The sequence below is a fragment of the Rhinolophus hipposideros genome (assembly GCF_964194185.1).
Source record: "Rhinolophus hipposideros genome assembly, chromosome: 1".
NCBI classification, from domain to species: domain Eukaryota; kingdom Metazoa; phylum Chordata; class Mammalia; order Chiroptera; family Rhinolophidae; genus Rhinolophus; species Rhinolophus hipposideros.
In genome coordinates, this window is record NC_138047.1 from 30,917,052 (window position 1) to 30,931,470 (window position 14,419).

At 42.0% G+C, this 14,419-nt stretch overlaps 1 protein-coding gene across 3 annotated transcripts in view; it reads left to right on the plus strand.

Annotated features, from left to right (window-relative positions):
- Positions 1–14,419, plus strand: part of TEC (tec protein tyrosine kinase) — a gene marked incomplete at both ends in the record, with an annotated part of 85,773 nt that overhangs the window by 40,834 nt on the left and 30,520 nt on the right. For 2 of the 3 annotated variants that reach the window (XM_081049498.1, XM_081049499.1), the window contains 2 exons: positions 2,251–2,355; positions 10,156–10,237. In XM_081049498.1, coding sequence (XP_080905624.1) covers positions 2,251–2,355; positions 10,156–10,237 — 187 coding nt within the window. Of the gene's footprint in view, positions 1–2,250; positions 2,356–10,155; positions 10,238–14,419 lie in introns of those variants that run through there. The other variant, XM_081049500.1, reaches the window with a different exon arrangement.

Here is a 14,419-nt window from a genome sequence, read left to right on the forward strand (position 1 = left end):
TGTCCTGTGGGAAACTGAGGGAAAGGGAGAGAAGGAAAACCAGGATGACCCAAAGTCAAGGCCCCTAAGGGAGAAGAGAGTGTCGACCTTCTCAAATGCTTGAGATAAGGTTTGAGGTATGACAGCTGAGCAAAGACGGTTGGGTTTGACCATCGGTGGTGTTTTTGAGAACGGCTTTAGCAGACTGTGGTGACGTGGGAGGCAGATTGCAAGTGGTTAAGGAGGAGTGGGTGGGAAGGAAATGAAAGGCTGAGGGTATGATCACGTTCTCTTTCAGGAGGGGAAGAGAAGAGCTAGGGCAGCCGCAAGGCCAGAGGAAGGGTTCTTGGTATGGATGGGAGAGCCTGGATGTATCCAGAGGCAGGAGAAGTAAATACTTTAGGAGAGCATGACTGGGAAGAATGACCCTCTCCCTGTTCTGGCTAAAGCTCAGTCCATGCTCAGAATCTGTGTTGCCTCCTTCGGAACTTGGCTGCATTAATTCTGTCACCTGTTTACAGCTGGGACATCCCGGGGTCTAGTTGGCTTGGGGTCAGTTGGGATCCTTGGGCAATATATTTAACTTCTCTGAGCTGCAGTTTCTTCATCTATAAAATGAGGGGAATTTTGTGAGTATAAAATGAAATAATAACATCTGTTGAGTGCCAACTACAGTATCGTAATTGTTGTGTCCTTGTAACCTTCTCTTAGAGACAGGATGAAAGAGAAAAAGGTAAATCTGAGAGTGCTTTTAACCTGCAGAAGGAAATACCGTAGTTGGGGGTGTGCCTGTGGGATGGCTGCTATCTTCTCCATAAAGACTGTCTGCTAGGATGAGGGGAATGGAAGAAGGGTTTGTAGTTTCGATGAGACTAGTGGTCTCCGTGGAGGCTACTAGGTTCTCTCCACAAGAGACACATGAAAGAACTAAGGGGCAGCAGTGAAGACCTGGCTAAGAGTAGAGAAGACATTTAGGATTGTTTTGTGACCTTCCACAACCAGATATGCAGGAATAGGAAAAGGTGTGGATAGAAGTGGGGAATGACAAAAATGCCAAGGGATGAATGGGATTCCTGTGTTGGAAGAGGGGGAGGGGAGGGGAGAGAGAGAGAGAGAGAGAGACAGACAGAGAGAGAGACAGAGAGAGAGACAGAGAGAAGAAGGAGGAAGAGGAGGCGGAGGAGGGGGGAGGGTAAAAGAGGGGACATACCCTGGTGAAATGACTTTCAGAGTAGTCTAGTCAGATGGGAGCTTATGGCCTGGGAGAGTTGGCAGGCCTGAAAATCTTGTGGTGACAGTGAGAATGCTGAGCAGATTCCTGGGAGCAAGGTAGGCGGCCCAAAGATTGTGGTCGGAAGGGAATTTCAAAGTATTTGGTGAAGCAAGTTTGACCAGCGCTAGGGGATGGCTGGGTCACCGCAAACACTACAGTGTTCTTCATTCGTCTGCTTTCTCTTCTCTTCTTTATCATTTGAGTATCTACCTCTGCCCAGGTAACCTTTTGTGTGGAATGTATCAGTTAATATTTTTCAGCAAACTTTTTTTTATTGCATTTGTAATATTGTTTAATGGATACAATACGTCAAAATACTTTTGCACATACTACTTTGTATTCTTTTGAATGTTTTTCAGATTCTCAAATGTGAGATTATTGTGCTCAAGGGTGTGAACGATTTTGGCGGGGGTGGGGTACATTTTGATATGTCATTTGTTATTTGCTGCAGAGAGACTGGCAGTGAGTAAGGAGGGTAGGCCACAGAGAAGAAGCTAGAACATTCAATAATGAAGTCTGAAGGCTTTATGTGAACATCCGAGGGCCACCTCACATCCTTCTGAGTTCTGTGTGTTGGAGGGGAAAATGTAACTGGTTGAAGTTTGCATATGTAATTGAGTACACGGAATTTTGTTTGGTTTGGTCTTTGCTCTCTTTTGGGGGACTGCCCTCAAGAAGTTGAAGAAGTTAAGGTGTGTGTCTAAGAGGGAAAGGCCACAGTAAGAGGGAGTTCCCTTTCTCTGTTCTAGAGCTTTTTTGTGGGCAAGGACAGAACCATTCCATCATTAGAAATTAAAGGACTTCATTATTTGGATTGCAATCTCCACAGTGTTAATGTTTTAAACAAGTTTAACAATAAAGGGAGGCGTGGTTTATGTAATTATTGAGGAAATTGTGATATTTTGAGTCAGTGATTTCATTAACAACTATTACTATTAGTAACATTTTTTCTTTTATGATTGTAATGGCTCTCCCCACCTTTTTTTTTCTTTTAACAGAAAAAATACAGAAAGGGATGTATTGATGTTTCAAAAATCAAGTGTGTGGAGATAGTGAAGAATGATGATGGTGTCATTCCCTGTCAGAATAAGTATCCATTTCAGGTGAGCCTACATATTTTTGCAGCAGTGTAATTCTGGGCTTTTAGTCGTGCTTATATTTGACATTACAGTTTCCTGTCATTGCTGTAGTGGTTGATTTCAAAAACATTTTTTTTCAGCTTTATTGAAGTGTACTTGACACATAGGAATTATTTCTATTTAAGGTGTGAAAACTTGACACTTGGATATATGTATACATTGTTAAATGATCACACAGTCAAGCTAATTAACATATCCATCACTTCACAGTTACCATTTTTTTTGAGGTGAGAACACTTAAGATCCACCTTCTTAGCAAATTTCAAGTATACAATGCAATATTGCTAACTGCAGTCACCATGCTGTATGTTAGACCTCCAGAACTCATTCACTGTGCATAACTTAAATTTTGTACCTTTGACCAACATCACACCTCCTCCCCCCACCCAGACCCCTGGCAACCACTGTTCTATGCTCTGCTTCTACGAGTTTGACTATGGTAAATTCCACATGTAAGTGAAATCGTGCAGTATTTCTTTATGTGTCTGGCTTATTTCACTTAGCATAATATCCTCCAGGTTCATCCATGTTGTCAGGAATAATTTGGCTTTTTTAAAGTGGAATAATATTCTGTTGTATATAGACAACACATTTTCTTTATCCATTCGTCTGTCAATGGACATTTAGGTTGTTTTTATGTCTTGGCTATTGCAAATAATGCTTCAGTAAACATGTGAGTGCAGATATCTCGTCAACATCCAGATTTAATTTTTGGGGGGATAAATACCCAGAAGTGGGGGTGTTGAATCGTATGGTAGTTGATTTTTTAGGTTCATTTGTACTTTAATAGTAATTGCTTTTCTTTATGAACTGTTTCAGTCTGGGTCGAAGCATTGTCTTATTCTTGTTTTGAGTCTGTTAGATTCTACCAATGTCCTGAGTCTCTAAACCCCAGACCTAACTTACTACTTATAGATTTATCACAGAGAAATTAGAGGAAAAACTGGGGACTGAGACTGAAAAACAGTGGGATAAGGTGTTTATTATCTGTGAATCGGAGAAGCTGAGAAGCGGTGGGAGTGAGCTACTGGAACAGAAATGAGATGAAATAAAAGGCTGCTTGCAGTGCAAAATATAAGCGTTATGTATGGATTAAGTGGTACCTTTTGAAAAGGTTATGTGATTTCATGTTTTCCTTCACAATGATCCTCTAATATAAGGGAGGTAAATACCAGGGGTGCCAAAACAATGTATACAAGGGAACACTTTGGTCAATGTTGCTCAAACAGTAGTTTGCCGTAATCAGAAGTGTCTGGACACTGATGGTAACCACTTTGAGCACCTCTTGTAATTGCAGAAGTCAAACATGACTTGTATGCGTCTTTTGTTATTGGTATATATTATTACAATTTTAATACAGTTTTTTCCTTTCTTAGAATGTGTATACAATTTTTTGGCATACTAAAAAATATGCCACAATTTTTTGGCATACTGAAAAAATGCCATACCCTCTGCATACTATTCTGATTTCTGATTGGGGAAATTGAAGTTCAGAAATGTTAAATGACTTGTCCGAGGCCATTTTGTGAATTGTAAACCTCCCTAGAACACGTGCTCACATCTCCGCACTCCCAGGGAGGATGGACGTGGCCTCCTGAGCCGCTGTCCATCTGTGCAGAACCGTAGTGCACACGTGCCTGGAGAATCAGGAGTGCAGGGAGGGATCCTGGTGTTCCCGACTTCGCAGCAGGCAGCCCAGGACCCTCTCCAGCAGGTAACCACCCCTTCTCTAGCTGAGGACATTTTTGTGCTTTCCTTTGCAATAACGAATGTCTCTAATGAAAGTTGCCTTTTACCCAGGGTAATGGTCTCACTATGTACTAAGGGGAAAGCTGCAGAAATTTTTTCAACATTGTGTCACAGTGGAGATTTTGGTAGCTCTTGTGCTGTTATGAAATTATTGATTACATTTTAAATAAACATTTGCCAGTTTGGAGGATTAAGATGTAATAAAGTAGGATATCGAGGCTTTAAATCTGCATCTGGATTGTTTTCACTATGGTGGCAACAACACAATAGGAGGAAGGAGGACATTTAATTTTCCCTTTCCCAGTTCCTCATTTTACATCTGCCATTTCTTTGCATGAAAGGCAGGGACAGTAAAATGCTTATAGAGGCAACCTGAAGGCCAAAACACCTGATTTGCCACTGACAGGCTCTGAGACCTTGTGCAAGTCACTTAACAGCTTTGTGTCTGTTTCCTCTTCTGAAAAAGGAGAATAATAATAATAATAATCATAGTACTCATTTCCTAGGATTGTGTGAGGATTAATTAAGATGATATATAAATAGCTGAGATACACAGTGAGAGAAAGCTAAGTGTTAGTTGCTATTATACTGTTATTTTTACTTCTCTTACTAGTGCTATTAACACTACATTTACTACCTAGACCTAGAAGAAAGCCCAATTTGAATCTTCTTGATTAAGTATGTTAAGTGCATATATAATGGTGTGTGTGTGTGTGTGTGTGTGTGTGTGCACGTGCGCGCGCAATTTCATTTTAAGTTTAGTGGAGAACCACTCCTACTACGCTTCTGATGGCTGTTAGACATTTGTGGGGTGGCAGGTGGTTGGTTGTAGGGAGCGATGATTCTCATTGATTTTGGACCCAGAGTTAGGATTTTTGCTGTGTAACAGAAAGAGATCCACTCTGCAGCTTTTGGTTGGTTTTCAGAATGATGAGAAAAATACGAGAACAGAAAACATTCCATCCTGAACCATTTTTTAATTTCACATGATTTTGAGTTTCACATTTTTAATCATTGAGGTGAATAAGAAAAATTCAGAAACAATATGAAAAATTAAGACAAGGGGGCCGACCCGTTGGCTCAGGTGGTTGGAGTGCTGTACTCCTAAGGCAGAGGCCGCCGGTTCGATTCCCACATGGGCCAGTGAGCTGTGCCCTCTACAGCTAAGATTGTGAATAACAGTTTTTCCCTGGAGCTGGGCTGCAGTGAGTAGCCGGAGGTTGGCGTGAGCTGCTGTGTACTGCCATGTGACGCCATGAGCGGTCAGTGGCCAGCGTGAGTGGCCGGCAGCCAGCGCTGCTGTGAGCAGCCGACTGTGGATTGATGACCGACTGCCTCAAGGGTGGGGGGGGGATGGGGGGGCAAGGCTCATAACACCAGCATGGGCCAGGGAGCTGTGTCCTACACAACTAGATTGAGAAACAAGGGCGTGAATTGGAGTTGGGGGGCCGGGGGAGAGGCGGAAAAAAGGGGGGGAAAAGTTAAGAAGAGGTAAACTTGAGCTTTATGTAATTTAAGCCAGCAAGATTTGATAGATGAAAAATATCCTCCCTTATTATAACTTAAGTATAACTTAAGAAAGGATAGATCCTGCTTTCTCATCATCACAGGGAAAGTTTGCATCTTGTGCAGATACAAGGCAAAAAAAAAAAAAAAAAGAAAAAAGAAAAGTAGAGGTAGACATTTTCAAAAGATACCAAGAGACAAAAGGAGTTTGCGTCCTCTCTCAGCATATTCTAGCCCTAGGAAGGAACAGAGAAAATAAGAGAAGCCAGCTGCTTGTTTCCTTAGCTGTCTTCTGATGTGGGCTGGGGGTTCCCCAGGAGGTGCCATTTCTTTCCTGGGTTTTACACCCAGAACTGTCTGTCTGTATAACATCTGTGCTGTTTCTTCTCCAGCACATTGTCAATGTCTCTTGAATAAATGAATCAGTGAATGAAGATATAAATAGGAGGGAGGGTAACTAGTAAGTTAGTAGTGTTACCAAGGGAGAATATATTTCCTCCTTGTTGAGATGGCTTCTGTGCCTCAAGGTCTGCAAAGCTCTTTTCTCCGCTGGCAACCTCTGCTGTGATAGGATGACTCACCGGAAGAGGCACATGAGAAATGTGACTCTGTCACAGTCAGCTGTCCGAGTGGATGACGTAGAAGGTGGCCTCCAAGTGTGCTTGGGGATACCTGAGGGAAGGATACTGGACCCCCCATAGGTCACCCATCAGCCTGCCTGAGATGCCAGAATTAGATGTTTATTGTTTGGGTTGAGGATGCTATTTCTCGATTTTTTTTTAAAAAATAGAAATACAAATGTCCCAAGCTAGGTAGATAATATATCTGGTCTTAGTTTATCAGAACTCTGTGCTTGGATTAGTTTTCTTTTGATTACCTTGTCTCTAACAAAGTTACAAGCTCACAGTACTGACGTGAGGTGAGTTTTGAGAAGTTAGACTGTTTGGAGCCTGAAAAGGCCAATTCTTAGCAGGGAAATAGTCACGGGGCAGCAGGAAGGTGTCTGGAAGAAGCATGAATAAGAAGAGCCTTTGGGGGTCAAATGGATCCTACTCAGGTGACTTAACCTCATCCACTTTGGTTTTCTCATCTGGAATATGAAGATGCCAGCAGAGCCGGGCGGCTATGTGGATTAAATGGGGCAGTGTACATGAAGTGTGTAAAGTGCTTAGCCTAATGTAAAGCCTCAGTAAAGTGAGTTATTGTAATAAGTTATTACAATACACCCAGGTTTCTGGAAGGTTCAAAGCCCTGGCAGCATGAACTAGATACATACCTCTCTGTCAATTCAGAATGACTATTTCATGGTGCATTTTTACCTCATTCTTCCATACAGAGTTGATTGCATGGACAAACCAGACTAAGCTGTTAAGATTCTAACACCCAATTTCAGTGTGTGTGTGTGTGTGTGTGTGTGTGTGTGTGTGTGTGTGTGTGTGTGTGTTTTAACATACCATCAAGCAATTCTCTGACACCAGATAGATGTCCTGTAATTCATCTTAATTCTAACACGAACTGGAGATAGCATCAGATTCCACAGGTGAAGCTCTCAGTCCCACAAGACTGCCCCCACTTCAGATGTCCATTGCAAGTCCAGGTTGTCACCTGTGCTTCTGACCTACCTGCAATCTCTTACTCGGGTTTGACTAATTGCTCACAGAACTCAGAGAAACATTTTACTTAACAGACCACCATTTTCTTATAAAAGGATATGTTATGAAACAGAAAGAATTCATCTACCCTTTGCCAACAGAGCCAAACACTAAACACCAAGGATTGTGGTGGAGAAATACTGGCTATTTTATCATAAATGGCACCACCCCGGAGAATGGGAAGCTAATGCTCAAAAGCCCGAACTCCCCAATGGTGTGCTGGTTACAGATTATAGAGGGCAAAATCAGAAAACACCATGGGTTAGGGGGCTCGGGGTTATGCTGGGAGGTGATTGGTCAGATTTGAGGTAAGGAAGTGTAATAAGACATTTTTTTAGATCTTGAGGACAGCTCTGAGGTTGCTGTAGTGTCCCTCTGGTTTCATGGGAAAGTAGCCAGGGGGTTGTTCCACCTTAGGATTCAGGAGCTGAAACATAACTTTGGTCAAGATGTTGTCTTTAGCCTGGACCTTGTGACCATTAGTCAGGTGCGGACTACTGTCTTCTGCTGACTCGGGGGTTGGTGATAATCCAGGCTGTGTGTGTGTGTGTGTATGGAGAGAGAGAGAGAGAGAGAGAGAGAGAGAGAGAGAGAGAGAGAGAGAGAGAGAGAGATGTTTTCTAGAGCTAAGATTCAAAGCTAAATTTAATCTAAGTCTTAAGGACCCTCAGTTTCAGTTATAACTCGGGAACAGCCAGATGGAAGAGATACATAGGGCACAGTATCGGGAGAAGGGCACGGAGGTTCCTTGCCCTCTCCTGTCGAGCCTCTCTCCCCAAATCTCCATGTGTTCACTAACTAACCAAGAAGCTCTCCGGACCCTTTTTATGGAGGCTTCATTACATAGGCACAATTGATGACATCATTGACCCTCTCCCCTCCTGGGAGGTGGGGAGTTGGGAGTGACTGGAAGTTCCAACCCTCTAATCACATGGCTGACTCCAAGGGCAACCAGACCCCATCCTTAGGTGCTTTCCAAAAGTCACCTCATTAGCATAACAAGAGACACCTTTGTCACTCTCAGGATAGGATATTCCAAGGGTTTTAGGAGTTCTGTGCCAGGAACCAGGATGAAGACCAAATAGATATTTCTTTTTTTTTTGAATTGGGGAATATTGGGGAACAGTGTGTTTCCTTCAAAGTACATAAGCTCCTAGTTGTTGTCCTTCAATATAGTTGTGGAGGACGCAGCTCAGCTCCAAGTCCAGTTGCCATTTTCAATCTTTAGTTGCAGGGGGTACAGCCCATCGTCCCATGTGGGAACTGAACCAGCAACTTTGTTCTTGAGAGCTCACACTTTAACCAACTGAGCCATTTGGCTGCCCCAGCTGCATCTTAGCAGCAGCTCGTTGTCTTCAATCTAGCTGTGGAAGGCGCAGCTCACTGGCCCATGTGGGAATCGAACTGGCAACCCTGCTGTTTAGAGCTCGCGCTCCAACCAACTGAGCCATCTGGCTGCCCCTAGATATTTCTTGTAAGTCACAATATCGCAGTTGTGAAAATCATGGACCAAGTGAGGCTACATGTATCCCTACATCTCTCTTGGAGCTTTATCTTATTTTATTTTTTGGTTGGCAAATTCAAATATATATTTTTTTAAATTAAAGTTTATTGGGGAGACAGTGGTTCGTAAACTGTGCTTTATCTTTACCTCTCTGTCATGTTTCACTTTCTGTCTTGTTATATTTCTATATATGTCTTGAGAATAGGCTCCATGTTTGATATATTTTTGTATCTTGTGTAGTTCCAGCAAAATGCTAGTTGGATGAATTAGTCACTGAATGAAATACAACATTATTTATTCTGTAGTGTTCACATTGCTGTTAAATTGCATTTATTTGATTAAAATGAGTGGGACAGAATTATCTATTGACTATGGTCAGGAACAGCTGTTTATCAGGGAAAGAGCTATTTGTGTTCAATCCAGTGGCTATTGACATGGTGAAGGAACATTTCTAGCTACATATTTCTTTTTAGCTGATCAAAGCATTTCTGTCTTGTGACTTACCATTAAGGGTAAAGTGACAGACCAATGATAAAGTTTTTGGGTTAGTTTCCCAGGTTTAATTTTATAAATAGTAGTAAAAAATATGAATAATGAGACTCTGTAATTGCTCATCAGAAGTTACTTCTAAAAGAGGCACTGTAGTTAAAACCTTGGGCTCTGGAGTAAGGATCATGGCTTTCTGGATTACCAACCAAATGATGATGGGTAGGTTTAGTAGCACATTAGAGGGTATCATTTGCAGTGCTATTTGACTGGCACTCCCTGGGGTTATACAGGAGTGGAGGGTTTGTGGCGAGCCCTTGGTCTCCTCTATGAAATACTAATACAGCGATGGTCTGAACCATTGAGTTAATGTTTGTAAAGCACACAGTATAGAGTTAGAATAATCAGTGCTTCATACTTAGCTTCTGCAGTTATTTATTGTGGCAAAAGAAAGGTATAGGAGTGATCCTGAAAGAGTAGTACATTTATCTAAAATGTTACTCTGAAAAATATTGAATTAGAATATTCAGTATTCTAAATATTGGCCCTGTTACACCAAGTTTACCTATGGAACTTTGGTTAATTAGATCCCAAGGAATAACCAGATTGGTGAAGCATCTTGGCCTCTGTGTATTTTTTTCTTCTATAAAACACAGTCCTTTGAAAAAGGTGTGTGCTATTCAATGTAGACATGAATAAATAAATGTGCTTTTGTAAGGCAGACATCTAGGTTCTTTGTAGCTGAAGTCATTTTATTCAGTCATTTCCGAATAATTTATTGGTGTCTATGATACCAAGGGCTCTGTACTAGACGGAAGTGCTGCATCTAAGTATGTCTTACTGATTCCATCTTATGTTTTATTTTAGGTTGTTCATGATGCTAATACACTTTACATTTTTGCACCTAGTGCACAAAGCAGAGACCGGTGGGTGAAGAAGTTAAAAGAAGGTAAAACTCCAATAATGAAAAATTAATTTATACATAATTTTAGGATATAACATTGTTGCCACTAAAGCAGAAACACAGCTAATGTATCTTACATTTATAATCTTTTAATCAACAATAAGTGTTTCCCCAAGGACATTCTTTTACTGTGATACATATTGAAGATAACTTCTTTTTTTATAATCTGTTTCCTTTTAGTGATATATACATAGTTTTTAAGAAAGGCATGCTTTCATTTAATCTGTAATACATTTGAAGATGACAAAGCACTGGGCTTTTACGAGAACAGGATTTGGTATTTCTAAGAAACTGCCTATGTAGTCAACATTTGGTGTGGGTGAATAGATTTGTGTGTCAGGTGTTTATCCTGCACTTTAACTGGGTGATTTGTCCTACACAATCCTCATTTTTCCTTCTGCAGAACAAAATCATGGTTGGCTGACTTTTGTGTTTATCCATCACAGTGTAGCAGAGATTACTTCTGCTAACAAGAGTGCTTCACCCAAAAAAGGAGGTGAAAGATAACCACGTAGATTTTCTAAATGCTCGGTTGTATGATGTTATGAGGGTGTTCTCGGAATAAATATGGTAGCTGAGAAATAAAAATGGAGACTGGTCCAAGATGGTGGATTAGGAAAACATTATGCCTACTGCCTCCCAGGCTCACACCAAAATTACAAATAAATTATACATCTATCAACCTCACAAATCATCTGAAGACTAGTTGAACAGAATGCCTATAACTATGGATATAAAGAAGAGGCCACATTGAGACTGGTAGGAGGAATGGAGATGCCAAAAGGGCTGACTCAAACCCACAGATAGTGGTTGAACAATGGGAGGGACACCTCAGTGGCAGAAGTCCCCTCAGAAGAGGAAGGGGTTCATCTTTCCCACACCAAGCTCTCCAGCTTGGCGGTCGTGTGCTGGGAAGAGGAGTTCCCACAATATCTGGCACTGAAAATCAGCAAGGACTGTGTCTGCCCATCCTAGTGATATGGAAGGTGGCTGGAAACCCTGACGCCCTCTTAAAGAGCCCATACACAGACTACACTCACTTGGTCTGTGGCGGAGGGGTGGCAACTCGAGAGGTGCCAAAAACATACGTGGAAGGGCTGAGTTGTGTGGTTTCAGAGCAAGGGTTGGAGGGACAGAAGCCTTTATCCCTGTGTGGAGCCTGATTCATGTGTAGCCTATAGGAGGGTGACGTTTTTTGTATTTTGCACCTTCTCCCAAAGGGCCAAATCTGAGACTGTATTGGTCTGGTTACATCCTTGCATGTGCACCACCTTGGTGATGCCCTGGGTGTCTGCCCCACACAGCTAGTGCTGCATCTCACGGGGCACTCTTGGCTACTGAGCAGCCAGCCCTGCCCCACAAGCTGCAGAAGCCTTTCACAGCAGGAGATGACCTACAGTGGTGTGGAGAAATTTTGCTGGAGGCAATGAGTGACAACCTGTGTCTCAGCCTCTCTTGGGCAGGTCTTGGGGATCTGTGAGCCCAAGGTGATCGATTGTTGGCTATGGTGTTCTCAGGGCATTTTGTGAAATGATCACAGGCCTGAATCTGCATTAACCTTGTAAAAACCACTGGCCACACCTCGTGACTCTCTGGGACCCCACCCTGCCCAGCTAGTGCTTCATCGCTGAAGGCTCTCAACCCTGGGTCAACCAGCCCAGCATGCACACCTAAGGAGGCTCTTTTAACAGCTGAGCCTTACAGGCAGTCAGCAGGTGGCAGTAGGCCTAGGGAGCCCTGGGCCTTTTGGTAAGCTGCCCCAAGCCCAATACTGGTGGCAGCTGGTCTAGGTTCACAGGAAGGCCACTCCCACATGCCTCCAGTTCCAGCACAGGCAGCAGCCAACCACATATAGCTTTGGAGCTCCTACCAGGTAGCTGTGGGCCGGCCACAGGCAAGGCTGAAATTGCCCTGCACAGGAGCCTCTCCGAAGAGACACCTGAAACAACGCACCCAAAGACCAGCTTCAGACAACACCAAAGCACTACCCGATTAGCCCTGCAAGCAGCACACCCAATGGGTGGTCTCAAAAGGCACAGGAGCCTGTGAGGACAAATCCCCCTCTGAGGTGTCAGCCCCCACACAGCAGCTTATACACTGTGGGAATAGCCAATCCTCAAAGTCAGTCATCCTGGGAGTCAGTCCCACTGACTGATGTGGCAAAAGCAATCAAAGATCAACAGGAGAACACACACAACACACTCAAGGGACACTCCTGGAACACAAGCACAAGAGATCAGGGAGACTGCACCATTGGACCACACAGGACACCTATATAAGGTCACCTGGCAAAGACTGAGAGACAGGAGATCTACCTAATACATGGAAGTAAACATAGGAGGCAACCAGAATGAGGAAACAAAGAAAAATGTCCCAAATAAAAGAACAAGAGAAATCTCCAGAAATAGAACTAAATGAAATGTAGTTTGAAACCAACTAGTAGTTTGAAATGTAATTTGAAATGTTGATAGAAATCAACCTACCAGACACAGATTTTAAAACACTGATTATAAGACTGCCTAAGGGGTGGCGGGATGGCTCAGTTGGTTAGAGCAGGAGCTCTTAACTACAGGGTTGCCAGTTCAATTCCCACATGGGGTGGTGGGCTGCGCTCCCCGCAACTAGATTGAGAATGGTCACTGGACTTGGAGCTGACCTGCACCCTCCACAAATAGAATGAAGGACAACGATTTGACTTGGAGTTGATGGGTCCTGGAAAAACACGCTGTTTCCCAATTTTGAAAAAAAAAAAAGGAATGCTTAAGGGACTTAGTGAGAATTTCAACAAAGAGACAGTAAGCATAAGCAAGGACATAAAAACCATAAAAAAGAAACAGTCAGCAATAAAGAATACAATAACTGAAATGAACAATAGACTGGAAGCAATCAATAGCAGATTAGATGAAGCAGAGGATCAAATCAATGATTTAGAAGACAAGGTAGCATAAAACACCCAATCAGAACAACAAAAAGAAAAAAGAAAAAAAAAATCAAAGATAGTTTAAGGGACCTGGGGGATGACATCAAGCATAACAACACTTGCATCATAGGAGTATCAAAAGGAGAAGAGAGGAAGCAAGAGACCAAGAACCTATTTGATGAAATAGTGATGAAAACCTTCGCTAACCTGGTGAAGGAAATAGACACACAAGCTCAGGAAGCGCAGAGTCCCAAACAAGATGAACCCAAACAGGCCTACACCAAGACACATCATAATTAAAATACCAAAGGTTAAAGACAAAGAATTCTAAAAGCAGCAAGAGAAAGACAACAACAATATTTCCTTACTTACTTACTTGTAGTTACTTACAAGGGAACTTACTTACTTGTAGTTACTTACAAGGGAATTCCCATAAGAATGTGAGTGGATTTCTTGACAGAAACGTTGCAGGCCGGAAGGGAGTGGTGCAAAATATTCAAAGAGATGAAAAACGGGCCTATAACCAAGACTACTCTACCCAGCAAGCTATCGTTTAAAACTGAAGGAGAGATAAAGAGCTTCCCACACAAGAAAAAGTTAAAGGAATTCAATACCACCAAGCCAGTATTACAAGAAATTTTAAAAGGACTGCTTTAAGCAGAAGAAAGGAGAAAACAAACAAGACCAAAAATATGAATAATAAAATGGCAATAACTATGTACATGTCAATAATCACTTTAAATGTAAATGGATTAAATGCTCCAATCAAAAGACATGCGGTAGCTGAATGAATAAGAAAACAAGACCATGCATATGCTGTGTACAAGAGACTCATCCCAGATTGAAAGACACAGACAGACTGAAAGAGAAAGGATGGAAAAAGATACTTCACACAAATGGAAATGAGAAAAAAACTGAGAAAGCAATACTTACATTGGACAAAATAGACTTTTACATGAAGACTATAATAAGACACAAAGAAGGACATTACATAATACTAAAGGGATCCATCCAACAAGAGGACATCACCCTAATAAACATTTATGTGCCTAACATAGGAACAACTAAATACATAAAGCAAATATTGACTGACATAAAGGCAGAGATCAACAGTAACACAATCATAGTAGGGGATTTTAACAGCCCGCTGATACCAATGGGCTGATCTTCCAGACAGAAAATCAACACAAATAGCAGTCTTAAATGACACACTAGACAGATGGATTTAATTGACATTTTTAGAGCAT